Source organism: Lichenostomus cassidix, chromosome 5, assembly GCF_008360975.1.
Source record: "Lichenostomus cassidix isolate B80296 chromosome 5, HeHo_3.0, whole genome shotgun sequence".
In the NCBI taxonomy this organism is placed as follows: Eukaryota; Metazoa; Chordata; class Aves; order Passeriformes; family Meliphagidae; genus Lichenostomus; species Lichenostomus cassidix.
The window spans coordinates 35,752,887-35,773,653 of NC_139486.1; the positions used below are offsets into that span (position 1 = coordinate 35,752,887).

The window sequence follows — 20,767 nt, forward strand, 5'->3', positions numbered from 1 at the left end:
TATCTTTAACACAAGTCACTAACAACATAGATGGGGATGCTTCCCCAAGGAGCTGAGAAGTCTATTTTCAGACATGAGGCAATCAGGGTAGAGATAAGCAAAGAAGAGGGAGTAACCCAAAAAATGGAGAAAAAAGGTCACACAATAACATAGTTGTTCTTTTGTCACATGCCTGCCTCTAGCTTACTTGACCCAGAAAAAGTTTATCAGCTGTTATCTAAGCTGAAGCAGGGCTGACCTTGGTTTGCCAACATCCACACACTTGCAGCAAACAGATGACAGTATTGACTGTGTGCAGTCAGTCTTTAACAGTACTGACAGGGCTTTAGTTCAAATTTCTAAAAGTATGTCTTTTAAGAATTCCTGCAGTCACTGTTGACTATAAAAGGGTCTCTTTACTGTGCTGGTCTTTTACAAGGTACAGTAAGCTCTTAGCCATGACTGGGGCTGTCAGGCATTACAACAATGCGGCTAAGCAAATGCACACTAATACTGGGAGTAGGAGCACTGAAGACATGCGCAAGCAGGATCATCACACAGCAGAAAACAGCAAGGTTTTAAGAATCCAGGGGCCCAGAGAGCATTCTGATTTTTTAATCTGTAATTAAAGAATCAAAGAACTCTCCAGGCCTCCGGATTCAGAGTTCCCTGCCAGTTACCTGCCAGACACCTGCCCAATCTCCTCCTTTTAGCCACAGGGATTTCAGTGGAGGAAGGAAAGAGCAGATGGTTGGCACCAATACTGGATCAAATACAAAGCTCTTCCATTTCTGTAGTGGCTTATTTGTATCCTTACTAGCATTATAAAGCACTTGCACCATGGGGCATAAGTGATATCAGTCTCTTATGTATTCAAAGTCAAATTTCCTAAAGACTCAGCTCAACAAGCCTACCTGAAACCAAACGAACCACTCATTCTGCACTTTGTTACTAGAAAGAAAAGAAGTCATTTAGTAACAGCATGAGGAAAAGTGTCCTCTATTAAGAACCCTTACACAGTTTTTTTAAACTGAGCAAAAGACTCAGCTGTTAGTAAAACACAAAACTAAGGGTGCAATGACTGTAGTTCAATACTGCAGGAAAAATTAAGTTTACACATTAATCCACCTGTACATGGAATTCTGTGAGTGTTAAGAAGATCAGAAGTATCCTGCACTTACACAGTTCACTCTGTGAGTCCTAGAATATAAATACATTTTAACTGAAGTTATAACATTTTGGTTCAATAATCCATCCTACTTTACACTTTGAACAGCTGAATTGCTAAAGATACAAACTATGTAATTGCTATTAACAGGAACAATAAGTCCTTGCACACTGTGAAAAAAACCCAGGATATAAATAATTGGAAGGTCAGAACCTTACTGGAAAAGCTGATAGGATCATCTGCACTAAACACTTGACCATCTACAAAAGAAATCACGAAGCACTAAGGAAGAAACAAATTCCCTTACAAAATGTAGTTTTCACTTTGGAATGAAGGGCTAATGAACTAATCATGTCTTCAGCAATATGGATTCCATTAATCTGATCCTCTCACACCAAAGAAATTCTGAGACTGATTCTCCTTTACAATCCATGATGCATCTAGTCATCTAGTTCAAGCCCAATTTGGATGGGGCTCTGAGCAACCTGGTCTAGCTCAAGGTGTCCCAGCCCTTGCTGGAGGGGGTGGAATGAGATGATCTTTAAGGTGTCTTCCAAAGCAAACCATTCTATGATTCTGTGATAACAGATTCTAAAGGATTTCTTCACACCAGCTAGATAGCACTCTCTTATTTCAAGTAGCTCAGTTTATGTCCCATAGTATCTGATGACATTACTGTTTTCAACAAATCCTCAAACAACAAGAAAGAACATCCAACCTCTCATCAGCAGGCTGACATTCATTATACAGTTCTTCCCCATTTCGAAAAGTTGTTACCACAGACAAATTTCTCTTGGGGAAAGTAGTTGAAGGAACCTCTCCACGAACAAACTTCATGTTACTGGAATACTCACCATTTATGTAATACTTTGCAACAGTTAAAGCAATATATTAACACCAAATCATTCAACTTCACCACATGTGTCATGTGCAATATTCTCTATTTCTAACAGGTAAAAAAAGACAAAACAGCCTGTTTTGCACTAAAAAGCAAAAAGGTAGCCAAGATGAGATTATTCTTCCGTATTTCCTTGATCTCAGTTTTGTCCACAGACTGCATTTGCAAGCTGTCAGGTAAAGCATCTTCATTTTGAACAGTTACACCAAATTTAGAAACTAGCATAGAACATTACTTTTTAAGTACACTGTGGAACTCCCCCCACCCTGATGTAAATTTTAAGGCTATTTTGATATAAAAGTCACAATATCTTCTAAAGCACATGAAAGTTCACCTGTAGGAAAGCTCTAACATTAAAATATACATGTCAATGTCATACTAGAGATCTCTAACAGATACTCCACAGATGCCATGTTCTATAATGTCTCTGCAGTGTCCATGAGCTCTGCCTGGAACTGCAGGCTAAGGGGAAGGGCTCTTCCACTTGCATAATCTGTACTGGCTGGGGTTTTGGACTTCCTTTTTTTAGGAAAATGACAACACTAGCCAGGTGTACTCCTCTTATTGTCCATGGCTTCATTTTCCTGCACTATAGTAAAGAAACTGAATTACAGCAATTTCCATTTCACATGGGTGCATAGCCTCATGATCACAGTATAACAGCACTAAAAAGTGCATTAAAAGTATACTCTTTATGCACTTACTCTGGCAACACCTCCTTAAGGGACTGAACTACTATTATTCTCTTTTTATTGAAGACAGCTAAGTCTGGGAGAGGGAGATTTTAAAATTACTTGCCTGAAGAGGTCTATGACAGACGAGATAACCTAGCTCAGTGTCAGGTTAGTGCCCTACTCTCTCAATCATATTTAGTCTCTTACTCAGTTTGAAATCCCATCCTGATGTTGGCTAAAGTGTACATGAAACCTCTCCAAAACATTTCTTCCTATTTCAGCCCACCCACGAGACTGTATGCCATGCACAATAATAAACTTAAGATAAGCATATAGCAGTCAATGCAGGTTTATCGTGCATTTAAAATTTTCGTGCTAGCTTTTATTAGAATTGTCACCTATAAGACATGTGCACACACACTAGCTTTGGCTGTGGTGGTGTGCAGGGGACATAGAGGATTTCAGGATACTAGGCAGACCTCTTCAGGTGCAATCATGACATGTTACTAATTTTGCCTAGGAATTAGGTAACAATGCTGAAGAATCTCACCCAATTCCTTCCCTGCATGCAATTACAAAATCATATGAAGAAAGAAGGGAAGGAATTTCTTTATTTATACCTAAAAGTAGTTTAATGTCAATATATGTTTTCATCTGTTTACATCACTTATGATCACCAAAAACATAAAAGCACGATTTGGAATCAGAGAATGAAAAAAGGGAACTCTTAAATCCTGTAAGACAGTGATTTTCGCAATCACCATGACATGTATATTCCTCCCATCTTTGCAACCACCTTCCCAACTACCACTCCAAGGGAAAAGAATTTTTGTTCTTTTCCCACAACAGCAACATCTGAGATGCCACAAATAAGAAATAGCTTTCAGGCCCACAAGGAATGGATGCAATGGAACAGCATGTGTTCAGAGCTCACTCGTGCAGGGACAAGCTTCCACGCTTTGAACCCTCTGACTTAATCTGTTTAACCCAGACAAGTGAAGAGCAACTTGTATTGATTTTTAGCAGGAAGACAGCTCAGATCACAGCAGCTGTTCTACAGGAACAAGGCTTCTTTCAGCAGATTGTGGAAAGGGCTCTGCCACTGCTTCCACTGCCCCTTCTGAGGGCCCCATAAGTCAGGGAGCACCATAGTCCTTACCCACTGTTTTGACCTGCAGCAGCAAATGTCAGATTTTTGTCATTGAAGGGGTGAGAGGGGGAAGAGAGGGTCAGAACCATCACAAAAAAGAAAGAAAATAGGGCCCAGAATTTTTTAAATGCAAACAGTACAGATGAAATTGGAAGTCTAATTTACATAAACAACATGTATTTATCAGAGATATTTATGGGGGAAAAAACAAACAAACAAAAAACAACAGAACCAAGCCTTGAGAGCTATGCATAAGCAATGCTGTCACAGTATTACTTAGAAAAAAAGAACAAGTACTAATTCGCACATAACTGATGACATTCATGTACTACAGTAGGCTAAGTCGTTAAGTCAATGCTCTTCCTAAGTCTTGCACAACTTGTATTTGTGGTTTTGTTCTCTCTCTGCCTTACCAAAAAGCTTGAACATTGCACAAAAGGTTCTCTTGCAGACAAAATCTGACAAATCAGTCACAAAACTACTGTCAGAGCCACAAAAATGAACAAAAAAGCGGAAGCAAATTCACACTCATTGCTATCTGCACATCAGACCATCAGGAAAAAGTTTAGATAAAAGAATGGCTTCTACATGTACACCATTCCTGCAGGTAGCAGGCTAAGTTTGCATTACTGCAGACATTTCTAAACTCAGTGGCTCTCCTTCTAGCAAGACTTCCACACTCTTCAGCTGTCTTCTGCTCACCTTCTGCAAGACTTGTGACCCTGGTGCTGGCATAAAGCTTCACAGTAGCATCAGTGCAGAGACAGGGATTCCCCAGAACAGCACTTTCAGAGGCTGAGTGCTGAAGAATTCATGCTTTCAATTTCAGACTGAGGTCAAGTATGAAGGTTGGTTTCCATTCCTGCTGCAACACGCAGGAAGCTAACACGTGAGAAAAGGGTGAGATGACAAAAAAAAAACTAGCAGAAAGAAAAAAATCTCTCCCTCCTCAAACCACAAGTGTATCAGTCCCTCCTGATGCCTTTCCTCTTGCTCCTACATTTCCAGTAGATTTTGTCCATTTTCTATAACATGATGCCTTCCAGTTAAACATACTTAGTTCCACAAAGACATCACAGCAGTACAAACTGTTTCAAAAGATATGAACCACCCATCCAATTAAACCACAACAATAACTTCTTAGTATGTCACCCCTTTTTTTAAAAAAAGGTAGCTTTTCAGAGCTGGTAATTTCTTTAATGTTATTTTTTTACTTATAATTTACCTGGAAATAGTAAGATAGATTTGGACATATAAAAAGCTACAACCAATAAAAAGAAGTTGTTTACAGTTTTTGTAAACAGTATTCAGCAGTATTCAGCTGCCTTCCTTGAAGACTAAAAGATTTTCTAAAACATTTCGCTTGTTAATATACATATTTTAATTTTATGCACAGATATTTGCACAGTAAAGAGGAATTAGCACTTTTTTTTAATACAGAAAGAATGTTGTGTGCCAAATTTCTCAATATAATTGAAAAAACAGTTTACAGTTTCAAATATTGCAAATTTTTAAAAAATAATTTGAAAAATTTCATACTTGAAGTTCCCCTTAGCATTCAGTAGACACTGAATTTAAAAGTTCGAGTTTTTAACAGCAGCAGCTGGAAAAACCCCACCTGCCAGTTGCTTAGCTCCCAGTATCACCTCACTAGCTCTCTAGTCGAATTTTAAAATAAGTATATCTGCCGTTCTAGCGTGAAAAAGGGAAATTGCCTACCACACTCATATTTTTTAGCTTTTTATGCCTTAAGTAGGTAAAATGACACTTCCGGTGGTCTTTGAAAAAATAGTTTAAAATAAGGTCCATAGCAATAATTATCCTTTGCTCACCTGGCTGCATTAGTAAAAATTTCCTCAGCTGAACATGTGCACATTCTTTTTCTGTTCTTTGTGGAGAACTAATTCTTCAGAAACAAAATCCAACCCCTGTGTGTTTCCTGTTAATCTGTGTACTTACAACAGTCTCTACTTTCGAGAGTGACTTAGCTGTTACACTAAATTAGCCCAGGAATATTTCCCACCATTATTCAGGGAAGGAATGAGGGGAGAGGTATACTTGTAAATGGTTAACACTCCCTTCCTTCTCTCTCCAAGCAAATAGCATGCACACACACACACACACACACACACACACACACACACACACACACACACGAAAGGCAAGGGAAACAACCTTCCAGCTCCTGAGTTTTGGCTTCAATTCCCCAAAGTAGCTTCATGCACAAAATCGACATGTGGAAAGAATAATCCATGGTGACCAGCTTTGCTGAGGGTTGTGGAAAACTAGCCTGTGCAGCACAGCAAGCTCCTGCCAGAGATCTGCTGCCGCGCAGACCTCAGCGAACGTGCACCACAAAAGAAGCACCATGTCCTTCCCAGGCATTCTGGAAAACCTCACTGTTTAAAAGTAATCACTGACCAACTCTTCCCTCCCACACTAAAGTTTAACAACCCTTCCTTTTCATTTTTTTTTTCCAAAGGAAAAAATACAGACATACAATTACAAATGTATGCACTAACTTAAAGCCACATTTTACTCTTTAAGGCATGCAACTTCATCACATGCCCCAAGGCCCCCTCTGGATTACTGGCACCAGTTCTGTCAGGAGATACCATCAATTTATTTTAAGACACAGGCTGGTGTTTAAATCTACCAATTTGCTTTTGGTTTGAAGCTGTTGTTTTAAAGCAAAATCCCACCAGTAACAACTCCCTCTTCATTAAATATCTTAGAATTTGAAAATGAGGTGATGCACAGTGCTTCATAAAAGTATTTATTAAAGAACCCCCTCATTGATGAATTAACAAAATAGAATAAACCTGGAATGATCTTTAAGCAGATCCACTATTTTACAATTGTAATTCCTTCCTGAAGCAGCAACTCTCATAAGTGCTGTCTGCATACAATTTTAGCTCAGTACTTTGTTCTATTACTATAAAATATTTTAGGACACGTATCTGTAATAAATATGTTCCAAATTTGCAATTTGTTTTAGTACCTTATTTTTCTGTATTTTGGAGGTAGCAAAACACTGGTTTTCCCCTCACAGGAGTGCTGTGCTCCCCTGCTCTCTCTGAGCATACTGAGTACCTCTGTTACCCAGGCCCACTGACACTGCTGTAGAAGAACTGCTCCCAGACACCTTTGTAGGCATCAGGGCACCAAGGAATTTGAATGTACATTGTTGTTGTAGCTCATGGTTGGTGTCTCCCTAGCTCCCCTAGTTTTTCCAACTCCCTGAGATACTTATCTCATTCCCACTAGGCAGAAGCAGTGTTCACCAATCACTGCTACAAGAAGCTGGTATAAGCACAAATTTCCATTTATAGATCTCTATTAAAAGATTTTCTCCCTTGCTCAGGCAAACATGGGGTTCAGAATGATTACAATCCATCTGTGCATATATCTGGTAGAAAAGTTATTTCCTCTTACAGAGGGTTATATTTATTTAGCTGCTCCAGTACAGCTGTTCCAAAGCCACACTTGGAGTCTAAAAGCGTGCTTTTCTGATGTTGCATTTCCCAATGAAATGCCTCAGCTGCTGAGCAAGAGCCCAAGCGACAGCCTGAAGAAACACTATCTCTCAAAGGGTTTGTGTCCACCCTGCAGCTGAGCTTACTGCTCCTGAGAGTCCCGAAGCACAGGCTGCCCTCACAAACAGGCACCTGGCAGCTCCCCCTGCCCTCGCAGGCAGCCTGGCGTGCCTCGACCTGCGGCTGCGGCTGCTGGGACACCCAGTTCCCATCCCCATTAATTGTGGCTCTCCCCCAGGGCCAGCCAGGCGCTGAACAGCCCTGCAAAGGCAGGCGAGGCTGTAGGTGTTTGCAGCACAAGCACAGAGTGCTGCACAGAAAGGCATTCTGGAATAGAGTCATTTCATTTAGGTCTTGAATAAGGATTTTTCAATTTCTTTCTTTTCTTTTCTTTTTTTAATCCACAGCCTCTCCTGTTATTTATACTACTTATTTGGCATTTCTGCAAGCTATGAATATACACAGCTTCACTTTTAACTTCTGCATTAGGAGGAGAGCAAAGTCCCAAAATGATAAGTTATATAACTTTATAACAAAGTTATGAATTTATTAAAATGAGTTGAAAAGTAGCACTGACAGTACTGAGAGGGAAAAAAAAAAAAAGTGTTTGAAAAGAATGTCCAATACACACTTCAGGGAAAAAAACCCCTCAAAAATAAATTAACATTCCTGCCTCGAGGTAAATTTTTCCAGCAATTGTATTTAATAATAGTAAGGAACTGGGACTGTTGCTGAACAGATAAGCTGACATTGTTCCAGACACATGAGTTTTCCAGATACTCCTTTTTATATTAAAAAAAACCAACGAAGAAACAAGACAACCCCACAAACAAACAACAACAATGACAAAAATGTCCAGAAGACACCTTTAAAGCAAAATGGTCTCCGTGAGTCCAGTCAGCTTGCCAAGTGTTAACATGTCCTTGATTTTATTTCTTCATTTGTTGTTTGGTTGGTTTGTATTTTGCTTGCGTAATACACAAAAGTAAAATCAGTCATTCCTTCCCTTCAAAGTGATTGTTTTTCACTTTGCAGTTGTTACTGTCAGTTTTTCATTCTGTCTGCTGGGTCTCTCTAGTCACCTAGTGCAAAAGCAGTATCAGTTTCACAAAAAATACAGCTGTGCTTTTGAACATATATACAACTTCTCTCAGATCCTTCCTTCCTTGAGATCCAATATTACCTGTGTGCAAGACTGCTCTGTCTTTCCTACATTGTAACCTTTTGTGTCCAGGACCAATTCTAAATCCAGCCTAGGGATATTCCAAGTGAAGGGTTTAACATTACAAAGGGTTATAAAAAAAGTAATCTATCATCAAATACCTTCTCCCCCTTTTTCAAGAAAGAAAAACTCATACTCTTCAAATCTGTTGCAGGATTATTAAGCCATTTTGTGTTGACAGAGTAGTATTAGATTTTCATTCAAATATATCCACAATGTACAGAAATGTTCAGAGGGGAAAGCAAAGGGTTAAAACCTCCATTATAGTTGCAGCAAAGTAGTAGCAAGTAACTTCACAAAATATTCACTAAATCTCCTGAATTCAAAGTCATTATGCTTTTCCCCTCCAGACAGGGTCAGTATGTCCTGCCAATTCATGAGCTCCCAAAAATAAACCAGTTGAGTAACTAAAGATGTCAATAGATTTTCACATTGCCTCCACACATCCAAACTGTATGGCTTAGATGGTTACTTGTAAACAGCCAGGCATCCTACACTTAACCTGGAGCACATTCTCAAGCAAATTCTGTCACTTACAATTATTCTGTTAGAGCTGTCACCGAACAGAGAATATCTTTCCACCTCCAAACTGTACTTCTCTTATTAATCAAGTCACTCAGAAAGAACTGTCTTTTTAAAATGCTTTATAGCAAAAATGAGTAGTTGTATTCATCTTCACAATAAAAAAACCCCACAATAGAGCAGCTGAGAGATGTAAAAAATGCCCTGAACCCATACTCCAAGGGAGAAAGTTGATCCACCACTTTCTTTTCTTTCATCTTTGACCTTTTCAGTGACACTACCAGAGTTGCCCAACTGAGAAACAGAAAAGTATGAAATAACTCTGCATAAGAGGCAGACTGAAATCACCTAAGTGCACAGAACCAGGGAGATGATAATTCTGTTCATTGACAACATGATGATTGAAAGCCAAGTAAGTAACCTGGCTAGGCAAACTACTCAATCTGCTCCACGCAGAAATTGGAAGAGTCATTTCTATGCACTCACTTCTAGAGTGCAATCCAGAAGCTTCTGTTCCACATCTCGGATTTCTAGAACAAACATGATGGGATTAAGCAGAGAATCAAAAATCAGTCTTTTAATCACAATTAGCAGGGAAAAGCCAGTCAAAAGGGCCCATAGAGGATGCATATAGGCAAATATGTATCTGCGGTTCAATGAAAAAAATTGTTATTTCACCCAAGGCTTAAGTGCCTCCATTTACTGGAGGTCCACAGAGGGTGCCAATAACCATTTCTGAACAGCACTGTCAGACTGAAGAAGTGTGAGAGTGTCTGGGCTCCTCTACAAAGCCTGCTGACAAAACACTCATGCAGCCATGGAGATGCAAATTCAGACTCTGGTAGCACACTTTCCCCTATCAGAGTCCCCATCAATCAACTCCTCTGTGTGGGGCAAAATCTCCATTTCTACTCACATTATGCTTCTCTGTGTTAGGTTAGAGTATGGTTTTGTAGCCTCTTGGTTAAAGACAATTACCTCACCTTAAAATGAGGAGGATAACAAGGCACAAATGATGCAAATTACTTGTCAGCAGTGAGCTTGCAAGAAAGGGAGAAGACTGGAAACAGCTTGTTTTATGTCCTACAGCACCAGAAAACAAATCCTCCACGAATTACATTTTGTTGTCTTCTCTTTCAAGTCTGCCTGTCTTTAGTCTTCCTTATCCTATAGTTGTCAAACAGTTTGTAGATGCAAGTGTAGACTTACATATTAGATACAGGAAGTTCCATGACTGGAAGACCTAATGCTCTTCAGCATGAGGGCGAAGAGCATGACTAGTTCTAACTAAGCTCAAGGTACCTGTTCCTTGTTGCTGACCACTTCAGTTTCAGTATAAGCAGCTTGTTGTGTCTAAGCATGAATCAAGGCTCAATGAAATCATAAATCATCACTTCCCTTTAAGGGTGGGACACCACAGAAAGCACAATAAAAGCACTTCAGGCTACTGAAAGAGATTGAGAGCAAGATTTTTCTTTAAAAGGCTACACGAAGCCATTGCATTCTTGGGAAGAATATGGATGTGATATCTTAAATATTTTAACCAAATTAATATGTTAGAAAGCTCCCCCTAACTTCAATTTCTAGGCTGCATTCCTGAAACAGATCGCCATAAGAACTGCTGGAACAGGCCCAATCACAGCAATGCAACCTCCACTAGCAAATGAGACCCTCAGGTTTGCTTTTGACAAAAGGGGCACCTATAGATCACTTAGCTGTCCAAAGGTCTAAGTACATCCTGCACCTTTGTTACATATTATTCAATCTAAAATGGTAAAAACCTGCAGTAAAACTGTATTGCCTCAGAATATGAAAGTAAAACCGCAGACTTATCTATGCAGCCTGAGACCGGGTGCAGTCTTTTTTATTAATGCCCATGACATGAGGATGACCTGGCTCCTGCCACGACTGGGTTAATTTTTGCAGAAGCCCTGATGTGCATGGCCAGGACATGGAGGTTACCGTACACCATCTCAGGCCATTGCCGGGGATAGAGGAAAGGCACTCTCTTCCAGGGCAAAGGGGTTCCTGCCAGTGAGAAAACGTCGTATAGAGAGCCATCGGCTATTTTGTTGCTGTTACAGCTCCTTTTCTTATCTCATTCCAGTGAACTGTTCTTATCTCAACCCATGATCTTTGCCTTTTGTGTTTTCAATTCTCATCTTCAGCCCATCAAAGTGGGAGACAGAGGGCAAAAAGAGAGAGTGGTGTGTGGTTTGGAGAGTGGGGCACTGAACTGGGGAGTACCATTCCTAAACCTTGACAGAAGAGCAGCAGCAAATCATCCTATGCAGGTTTGAATTATTCTCAAAACTCCTCTTCAGCAGATCTGTTCTCAAACTTTTGACAAGACAATATAGAAAACTGGATTTTTTTGTGTTGTAAGAAATTATCTTTCTGTATTTGACACCACAGGGTTGCTGCAAACATAAGTGCCACGTCTGCTCTTTAGCAAGATGTGAACCAGTTCAAATACTGAATTTTCTTGTTTGCTTTTTGTCATGTGGTCCTTGGAGTGTGCTATTAGGTTAGTATACAGGCTGAAGTGAGCATTTACCATTTGAGATCAAAATCCAAATATAGTTTAAATACTAATATATCTCATGAAGGAAGCATTAAGAGTTTCTAAATCTAAATCCCTACCTTGGCACTTTTTTATTTTGTGTGAACATGAGAATGTTTGTTTGTTTGTGGGTTGTCTTTTAAAAACAAGATGTTTAATCCTTCCATCTAAATATCATTCTTCCACAAATATCAACGTAACTTGACAATACTATAACAACAGAATATTGCTGATCAAGATTGGAACAGGTTATTGAATTATCACCACTGGGGAAAAAGAAAACCTTCTGTTTAGAAAAAAGTAAAAGTCATTTCAACATCACTTTAGTCAGCACAGCAGAAGCAGCATCTTGCCAACATGGGTGTTTTAACATCAACTCCAAGAATCAAATACACTGTCCCTTTAACTAAATATCCATGTGTACGTGGTCAAGAAATTGCTAGTGTTGACAAGTATCTGGGCCACTGCCCTTAGTCTCATACTTGCCTAATGATACCTCTGACAGAAGTGCCTAGTGGAGAAATCCATAAAGTGGCTAAAAAGCAGCAGTGCAAGCTGGACGCCAGTGAAGAGTCTCTAGCTTTGCTCCATCGCCTCTGTGTTAGAAATGTCTTTGCTTTATGACCAGTCTATCCAAGCGTCATCTGTCTCCCGTGCTTAAGAATTCAGCAAATATATGTTCATGTCACTCTTAGACAAAGACCTGCATAATGGCATACATTTGTGCACAGGCAGGCTGGCATATTTTAAAATGACAGGAGAGATTACCTGAATAGGGAAACTGAATTTTCCAGTGTGCAATTTATATCAATAGTTGTTGTTGCTATTACTATTGTTATTATTACTAAAGAGCTCTTCCAGTTGCAGAGAAAAACTTTACAAATCAAGGCTTCAAACCCGCATTTTATATCTTCTGCTAACAAAGCCCTCTGTATTTTAATTTCCTCTATAAAGGTAAGGTAACAAGGTTTATTTATATTGCAAATTTTAAAAGCCCAGCTAGTTTGTTCATCTTTTAAATAGAAAAATATCATCATTGTCAACAAAGCTTCTTGCAAGGCAGACCCTTATTTACTGTTAACAAGTGCAAAACTTAAGCACAGTATCAGCTATACCACACTTCCCAGGTTTTTAATTAATCAATTCTTCAAATATTTATTCTTTACATCGCAAATTCAAAATTAAAGTAAATTGTTTATAAGGAGTCTCACATTCTTTTTTTTATCCTCTTAGGCAATAAATGGTCTTTTTATTACAGATCCTATTTTTCTACAGAAACACTTACAGCACATTTCCTGTAGAAAGAAAGCTGCAATACCAAAATGAAAGCAATTCCCATACTTCAAAAGGAAGGACATGTCTTAAATATCCTTTTGCCTCTTAAACGTATTTAGAAAATCTTAGTAACAAAAGACCACTTCAATGCTGAAATTAAATCAGAAAAAAGTGAGGCCAATAATCAAATGCAACATTTTGCACAATTCTTTACTTACAATCACACCCTTTATGTGTGATTATGTGTGAAAAGGCTTTCCAGTTATTCAAGGAGGACAGTTTAAGCCCCTAAAAATCAGAATGCCTAATGGTATACTAATACTTCACTAGCCCTAGCTTTTGTTTTATAACATATTCCTTTTCTTCTCCAAAGGCATGTCAACATCCCTTAAAACATGTTTATTTAAACAAATACTATTTGGAAAGACTACATTATTTACTCATATATATTTATATTTTCTAAAAAATTTGAAAACATAAAAGCTTTCCAATAAAAAAATCCAAATAAATTTGTAGTCTTACTTAAATACTATAAATATCATAATTGTCCCTAATGTATAGCATGTTTCATGCAGGATAACATCTAGAGTTTGTCAAAAAAGATTCAAAGAGAATAATTCAACTCAGAATTTTTGAAGTAATGAAATCAAACTAAACCATAGGAGCAGTCAGATTTCCCTGTCAGTTTCACATACACAAGTATTTGGGATCCTAAACTGCCGTCACTGGAATCTCCAAAAGCAATCAGAATGTCTTATAGCTGTGGCGCTCTCTCTCCTCTCACCAGGAATTTGGCAGTGCTGGGATTTTGTTCTCAAACAGCATAAAACCAAATTTAAATAGGAAAATACCTTGCTAAATTCTTTGTCACTCAAGTGTAGTCATTTCCCACAAACACAGCAAACTTTCCCTTCAGGAAATGCATGAAAGAATACATTATGTAGGGAGAAATAAAAGCCTGAAATTAAAACGATTTAATGGATTATGATCCAGTTAAAATCCCAAGAGTATTGTTAACATATGGCACTTCATTTTACTTTACTTTGCAATGTGTCTAAAGATGATGTTCAGGATGAAGCATCTGAACAGCTAAGGATATTACAAAACTGCAAGAGGAGTTGACTTGCATTACTCTAAAATGGTAAACAATAATGCAATTCATGACTAATTACCAGGTGGTATATGCAAGAGCTGAAAAGGAGATGCTCAAGGAATCCCAGGTGTACACAGGCATAGCAGATAAGGCTGCACCTAAGCATACGTGATTAAGTCAAGTTTGAAATCACACAACATCCTCACGCAACACAAATGGGATCCAAACACAAATGCACTTTTACCTATGAACTACACCATAACAAGGCAACTTGGAGATTATTCAGACTTCTGGGACTAGTTTCAACTTTGGACCTCATCACGATGCACAGCGCAGAAAAGGTGATAAAGATTTCAGCAGGCTGACTGCCCCACAACATGCAGCTCCAGAAAACAACAGGTTCTGGTTTACCCATGCTGAAGGGAAGCAGCTGCTCTGATAGCTGGAAATCCTCCATACAACACTGTACCACAGACGGGCTGCAAAACCAAACCAGTATTTCAAAAAGTCCTATCAGTTACAAGCCCTTGAAAAAAATAAAGACAAGAACAAAACTTGCAGCTACAATGCATGCATGTTTTAGTTACCATAGCTCTAGAAATAACAAAAGCAACATTATCAAAGACAAATTAAGATAAATCCCAAAATACAGCATTATATTCAAGGCTGAAATAATAGTACAAACAGTCAAACAAAAAACTTCAACACGGTTTTTAAAAGCAAAACAAAACAAAAAATACCCAAACCAACCAAACAAACAAAAGCACACCACACACAAAAACAACAACAACAAAAGAAACACTACACCAAAACACCCCCAAAACTTCACAAACGGTACTGTAGTATAACAAAGAAAACAAACATTCGTCCTCGGGGGAACTGAGTTATAAAATAAGATAGTTAGAGGTATATAACAGAATGGTGTGAGTACATACATACATGCACATTTAATTTATCTTCCTAAAATAAATGACAAGAGGATATATCAATATATATCATTGCACTGTAATCTCTCCTTTGATGGGGAAAGACAAGCAACTGAGAACCAACGTGAGAAGACGATAATATGCAGCAAAGAAAAAATAAAGCATGAATACTGGCTTGATTCCTCTACCTGTCTCTCTATATCCCAACTTTGAACACGTAATATATCAGTAACATCTTTAGTAAAAAAGATATTAAAATTGTTTCTCAGTTTACTACTTCAGGTACTAATAGCACTTAACTTGTTTCAATCCTTACCAATGCTAAAGTCAAACTACATAGAACTTAAACATTAATTTTTACTAATTAAGAGTGAAAAGGAAAGCATTATTCTATGCTTTGCTGTAAGCCTTCCAAAATGTCTTTTAGAACAAACAAAAAATTATCAGACATTCAACACTTTGCCACATCCTCCCAATCTAGCTTTTCTCAATTTTCAACTTCTTGATTAACACCAACTGTCAATTCAACAAGGGGCGTTCACGTAATTTACTTGTACATAAAAAGAACATTAATTTTGGGATATATACATTTCAAAGAATACCGTACATCTTCCATATTATATAGAGATTACTGAATTATATTAATTTAAGCCTGGTTATCTGGTGGCTGTCAGTTGCACAAAATACGATAAAAAGCATCAAGAGAGCCAGAAAAGCAAAGAATTAATTACCATGATTATCTCTGCATCCCCATTTGAATGGCTGCTCCTAAATATCTGGACATTGATTGCATGCAAAATGCATGTTTTTACACTTTTTCCTGGTGTGGAGAGTATATGTTTCCCTCATAACTTTTCCAGTCACTGGAGTTGATGTGCAGAGCACTGAGAAGGGCTACAGTTGGAAACCATTCAGAAACAGAAGTTATGCGAAGCGTTGAGAAGTGCTTATTGAGCAGCCTCCTGCTGCAGACACATGCCATTTGTGCACTGAGAGCAGCTGGAGCTGCCAAGGAGCTTCCACGTGGAATGCAAGTGGCTGGTATGCACCTACAAAAACTTAAATTATTACTTGACCAGCCACCTCTTCCAGGGATCTCTGTAATGCATGACAAGGATTTCTTAGTTTGAATGCTCAGATCACATTAACGGGAATGTGTGATTCAAAGCACAAGCAACTGCTGTCAGACACAAAGCTCTCTGCCATACTTCCAATTATTAGGGAAGGTCCTCAGGATATTTCTTTGAATTAGCAGTTCATCCCTCCTATTTACAAATTGCTCAGTGACAAATCTTCCCTTTGGATGTGACTCATGAGCCTTGGCTTGCCCGTGCCAGAACTTGCAGCTTTTTGGGCATGTGTTGCAAAACCTCACCACCAGAGCTCCTGTCTCCCTCACCTCCCCATTTCATACTATGATACTCAGAGAAAAGTGATATTTATTTCTCACTTTATGTCTCTTAGAAAGCAACTAATTGCACTGGAAACAACACTCATATTTAGTACATTTCATTTTAGCATAAACTGTAATTTACTGCAACCAGTACCAAGATTTTACACAATGCTTCAGACCAAAACAAAAACAAAAAAACAAAACAAAAAAAAAGCTGGATTTTGGTATTTTGGGGATTTTCTTCTTTTTTTTTTGGGGGGGGGGAAAGATGTTTAGAAAAGGTGAAACAGCAACAAAATCAGCTCTTGCCAACATTCTTATTCCACAATTTGATCTGTAGATTAAAAAACATGTTTGCTAAATGTTTACCTAAGCTCAAAGGAAACGAGATAAGTTTTTTTTAGTGGAAATCCTTCAAGAAATGCTAAGCATACAGAAAATATATCCACCTTTGCAAATGGACCATGGGCTAGACAAACCTCTACTCTGATTCATGGCAGTTCTTCTTGTCTCCTTACATGCCTGGGCACACCTCCCCACATACACACTGCTGCTGCCACCACTACCAAGGTGGCCATTTGCAAAGAAAGGCTGCATGTCCTCCTTTAGTCAGGGACAACTTAAAGGATTGATTAGCAGCCTGACAGGAGAGTCATGAAAGGGATGCCAGGTTTGAAAGTATCCCCTGTGGTTCTGCAGCCACCACTGACAGGTGACCATAGAGCAAAAATGCAAAAACAAACATTTGGAACATTTATGCAGGCTTTTGAAAAGCTTACATTGTGCTACAGCCCTCATCATTTCATATTACCACTATTTGCATGCACCTGGATGGGTTAAAGGCTAGCACAGCTACACCTTTGTTTTGCTAACATGCACACAAATGTATATATATCTATGACTAATTCCACTGAGAACCACAGGACGACTCAAGGACATGCAAGTTACCTACTCCTTTGTATATAAGTCTAAAGAATCCTGGCCTAAAACTTTCTCTCCTACCACATAGGTTGTGAAAAGCAAAACACTTTGCGTAAGGAATGACTATATTGTATCACAATCACCAATGATTCATGGAATCTTTCAGAACTACTCCAGAGGTAATTTTGACATTAAAATACCCAGCATAATATAGATTGACAAGTCATTCAAGACATTAAGCACAATTTCAAGAAAAATCTGGTAGAACATCACAGTAATGCACGGATGAATATATATTTGTTTCATTTTTTTATTAAAACAGAATGCTCCAATGAACTTACAGAAAGATCACTAAGACAGATTGTCAAGTGACCACAAAAACCCCAAACAAAACCCAAAAACACTGTCAGCACATCCCTACATTCTTTGTTAACAAAGCCACATACATTTTACATGAAGCATTTTGTTGACAAGCTGAGGAAACTTCCAATAATAATATAATCTCTGTGTTCAGCTGAAATATGTTTTAGTTGAACACCAAGACATTTTAAAGCAGCATTCCATTTTCATATTACTTTTCATCACAGTGTTCAAAATACTTTATGAGACTTTGTGGCATTTATTAAGATATTAGCTATTATGGCTGAAGACAAGACCTCTGGAAAATTGTCTCTAATGTTAGAAAGGCCTATTTCTGAGCACCAGAAATCTGAAATCTTTCAGATCTGATATGTCATGAATTTCAAATACTCTCAAAACAAAGCTGATAAAAATAACAGGTAACCAGCCTCTCTGAAAAACAAATCTTAGGGACCTTAAGTTGTACACACAAGAAGTTTGGCATAATTATTATGTTCTCCAAAGTCTTAGTTAAAAGCCTTGCTAATGCAGTGTCAGTGGCACACCTTCTCAATGCCTCCTACTACCCCCTCAGCCAGCACTGCCTGCAAGATCACTGAACAAGATGCAACTTCTGAGTTAAAGTTGAAACAGTATGCTCTGAGCGTATCTCTGGTCTGGTAGTTCTTTCAAGCTCTAAGTTTTTGTGGCCTGACACAGAAACTCTTCCCTATGCTCTTCTCTCCATTTCCATGCAAGCTAGCTGAACTGCAGTTGCTTATTGTAACGCCGATCTTTTTCCCACAGAAACACACCAAAAATTAGATCAGAGCAAGAATTATGCTAAATGTGCAGGACTGTAGCAAACCTGCTTGGATTTCACCTGCTATATAATCACTTTGGAAACATGAACCCACAGGTTCAGTGAGCTTTCAATTTCTGTCTGCTGTGATTTCAGAGACTACTAGTGGCGTTTCTGCTGAGTATTTCAGATCTGTGATTTCTGTGATCAGCCTCACTCCACTTCTCCCACCTTCCTCTTCTAATTCTATAATGAAGTCAGTCTAAGAGGAACGTGTCACTTCAATGCAGAATACATTCTCTTTCAGCATTTGCAATGCAAAACTAAGTTTTGTTCGGTACAGATATCTTGCACAATAGCCTGTGTATACGTATTCGTTCCAACAATGCTGTCCTATGCAATCACTCTGTAATTACACAGTCATAAAGCTGCTGCTGTTGCTGCTTGGAACTGCAGTCTCGCCCTCTAAACAACCTAATAGACTCCGCATTAGGACATTTCTTTTTCTCCCTTAACTGCTTGCTCCAGTACCGATGGCCTTTACACTAAGCTCAAAACACGTAGTCGGAATGAAATCAAATTACTGTTAACAAAACCTGATGTTTTTAAAAGGGTGCAAAGTAAATCTCTGTTGAGCAAATAGAATATTTCGCTAATTCTGCAAGCTGCAACCACACAAGACTTTACAAACCAAAAATAAATCCTGCTTACGCCTGTTAAAAAAAAACCCCGTAAGTATTATATAAGACTCTCACATACACGCGTAGGTGTATTGTCAGCTTTTACTGCTAAACTGCAACGAATCGGTCCTTTGCAGTTGCTGCCAGAAAAGAGCTGTACACTTGAGAGCACGGGATTTTTCACAAATTATCTAACTAATTCCTCCCCACCCCCCTCCACTGCGTAAACTCCAGCAGAGCGATCCGACCGTGGCCACGCTGCGCGCTCAGAGGCGGCCGGGCTCCGGCGGCTCCCCGCAGCGCCCGGGGCCGCCGCACACGCCGGGCTGCCCCGGCTTCGCCACGCCGCGAGCAAAGAGAGCCCTCCCTCGCCCCAAACCAAGCCCCCAAAATTCCATCCGCAGGCAGCTCACCCGGACACGGACACGTCCTGAAAGCGCTGCCGCAGCCAGGAAGCCGCGAAGAAACCCCTCCAGAGCGCTCGTAAGAGCTCAGGGTATGGCAGGAGGCGATGGCTCAGCAGCCGAGCCTGGTCCCCCGCAGCAGGCGGGCCGGCAGCGCCGCTGCCCCGGCCCCGTGGGGCTGCGCGGCCCGGGCGCCCAGCCAGCCGCCCCCGGCACCTCCACAGGTACTTCTGCTCCTCATCCTGCACCCAGCACCCACAAACAAAGCACGCACCACCACCCCCAAAAGAGAAGCCCCAGGAAAGACACCCCCTCTCCAAAATGGCAGGAAAACGGAAGCAAATCGTGCGAATTAAAAAAAAAAATAAATAAACGCGCGGAAAACAGGAGAAGGAAGAGAGAGAACGTGCAGGCTCACCTGCGCAGCCAGGCACGGCGGGCGCCGCGGGGGACGTGGAGCGGGTGTTTGCAGAGGGGGGCGGGAGGGAAGAAGGAGGGGAAAAAAAACCCCAAACTTTGTTTCTTTCTCTCCGGGACTAAGGGAAAGCGTCACTTCCTAGTGCGGTAAGCGGGGAGGCTCCCGGGTCCGGGCTCCTCAACTCCTCCTCCTCCCGCCTTTCTCCTCCTCCTCCTCCCTCCGCTGCGCAGCTCCCCGCCGGCCGTCAGCGGCCTGGGCCCCCTGCCCTTGTCCACAGATCTCGGCTTGACCTTCTGTGCTTGGCTTTGGCTGCTGTTGGCAAGGAAGGAGAGGAAATCCCCAACGAGTGAGGGGCGGGCAGAGAGTTTGCAGCAATGATTTGAAAGCCAAGCCCTGCAAAATACTGCCGTGTCCAATACCCGGCGGAACGCTCCGTTTTGATGACCCGAGTTCAGTGCCAGCCTCTTCAGCGTAATCAAGCTTCACGTCCTTTCTCTCTCGAGAAAAAAAAACAAACTAAGAGCTTTTTGTTATTAAGGAACTCGTTGTACCAAAGGAAAACATGCTTTTCTGTTTCCCCCTTTCGGTCCCTTTTCTCACAGCTTTTTCAGAAGAAAAAATTGAAAAACGGGAAAGGGAGAAAGGATTTTTGTCTAATGTAAATCCTAAGCTCATCTCTCTACTGTTGGCTGTTTTACTAAACACCTGAAATTTACTTTCACAAGAACGCATACTTCTGAGGTTTCTAAAAATGTTTAGCTCCTCTTCTGGAATATGGCTTCTGCTGCCTTGTTCTGAGAATAA

At 39.9% G+C, this 20,767-nt stretch overlaps 2 protein-coding genes across 4 annotated transcripts in view; one reads left to right on the top strand and one right to left on the bottom strand.

Moving 5' to 3' along the window:
* Positions 1–20,151, bottom strand: part of MIDEAS (mitotic deacetylase associated SANT domain protein) — a 54,280-nt gene extending 34,129 nt beyond the window's left edge. The window contains exon 1 of one of the 3 annotated variants that reach the window (XM_085062273.1): positions 19,964–20,151. The gene's annotated coding sequence lies outside the window, so the exon portion shown is untranslated. Of the gene's footprint in view, positions 1–4,571; positions 4,740–19,554; positions 19,686–19,963 lie in introns of those variants that run through there. The other 2 variants (XM_085062274.1, XM_085062275.1) reach the window with 2 other exon arrangements.
* LOC146436345 (uncharacterized) lies at positions 19,340–20,530 on the top strand (the record flags this gene model as incomplete). Its single annotated transcript, XM_085063793.1, has 2 exons — positions 19,340–19,769; positions 20,087–20,530. Coding segments are annotated over 2 exons (657 nt in total), but the record flags the coding sequence as incomplete, so codon positions are not given.
* Between the last annotated feature and the right edge of the window lie 237 nt (positions 20,531–20,767).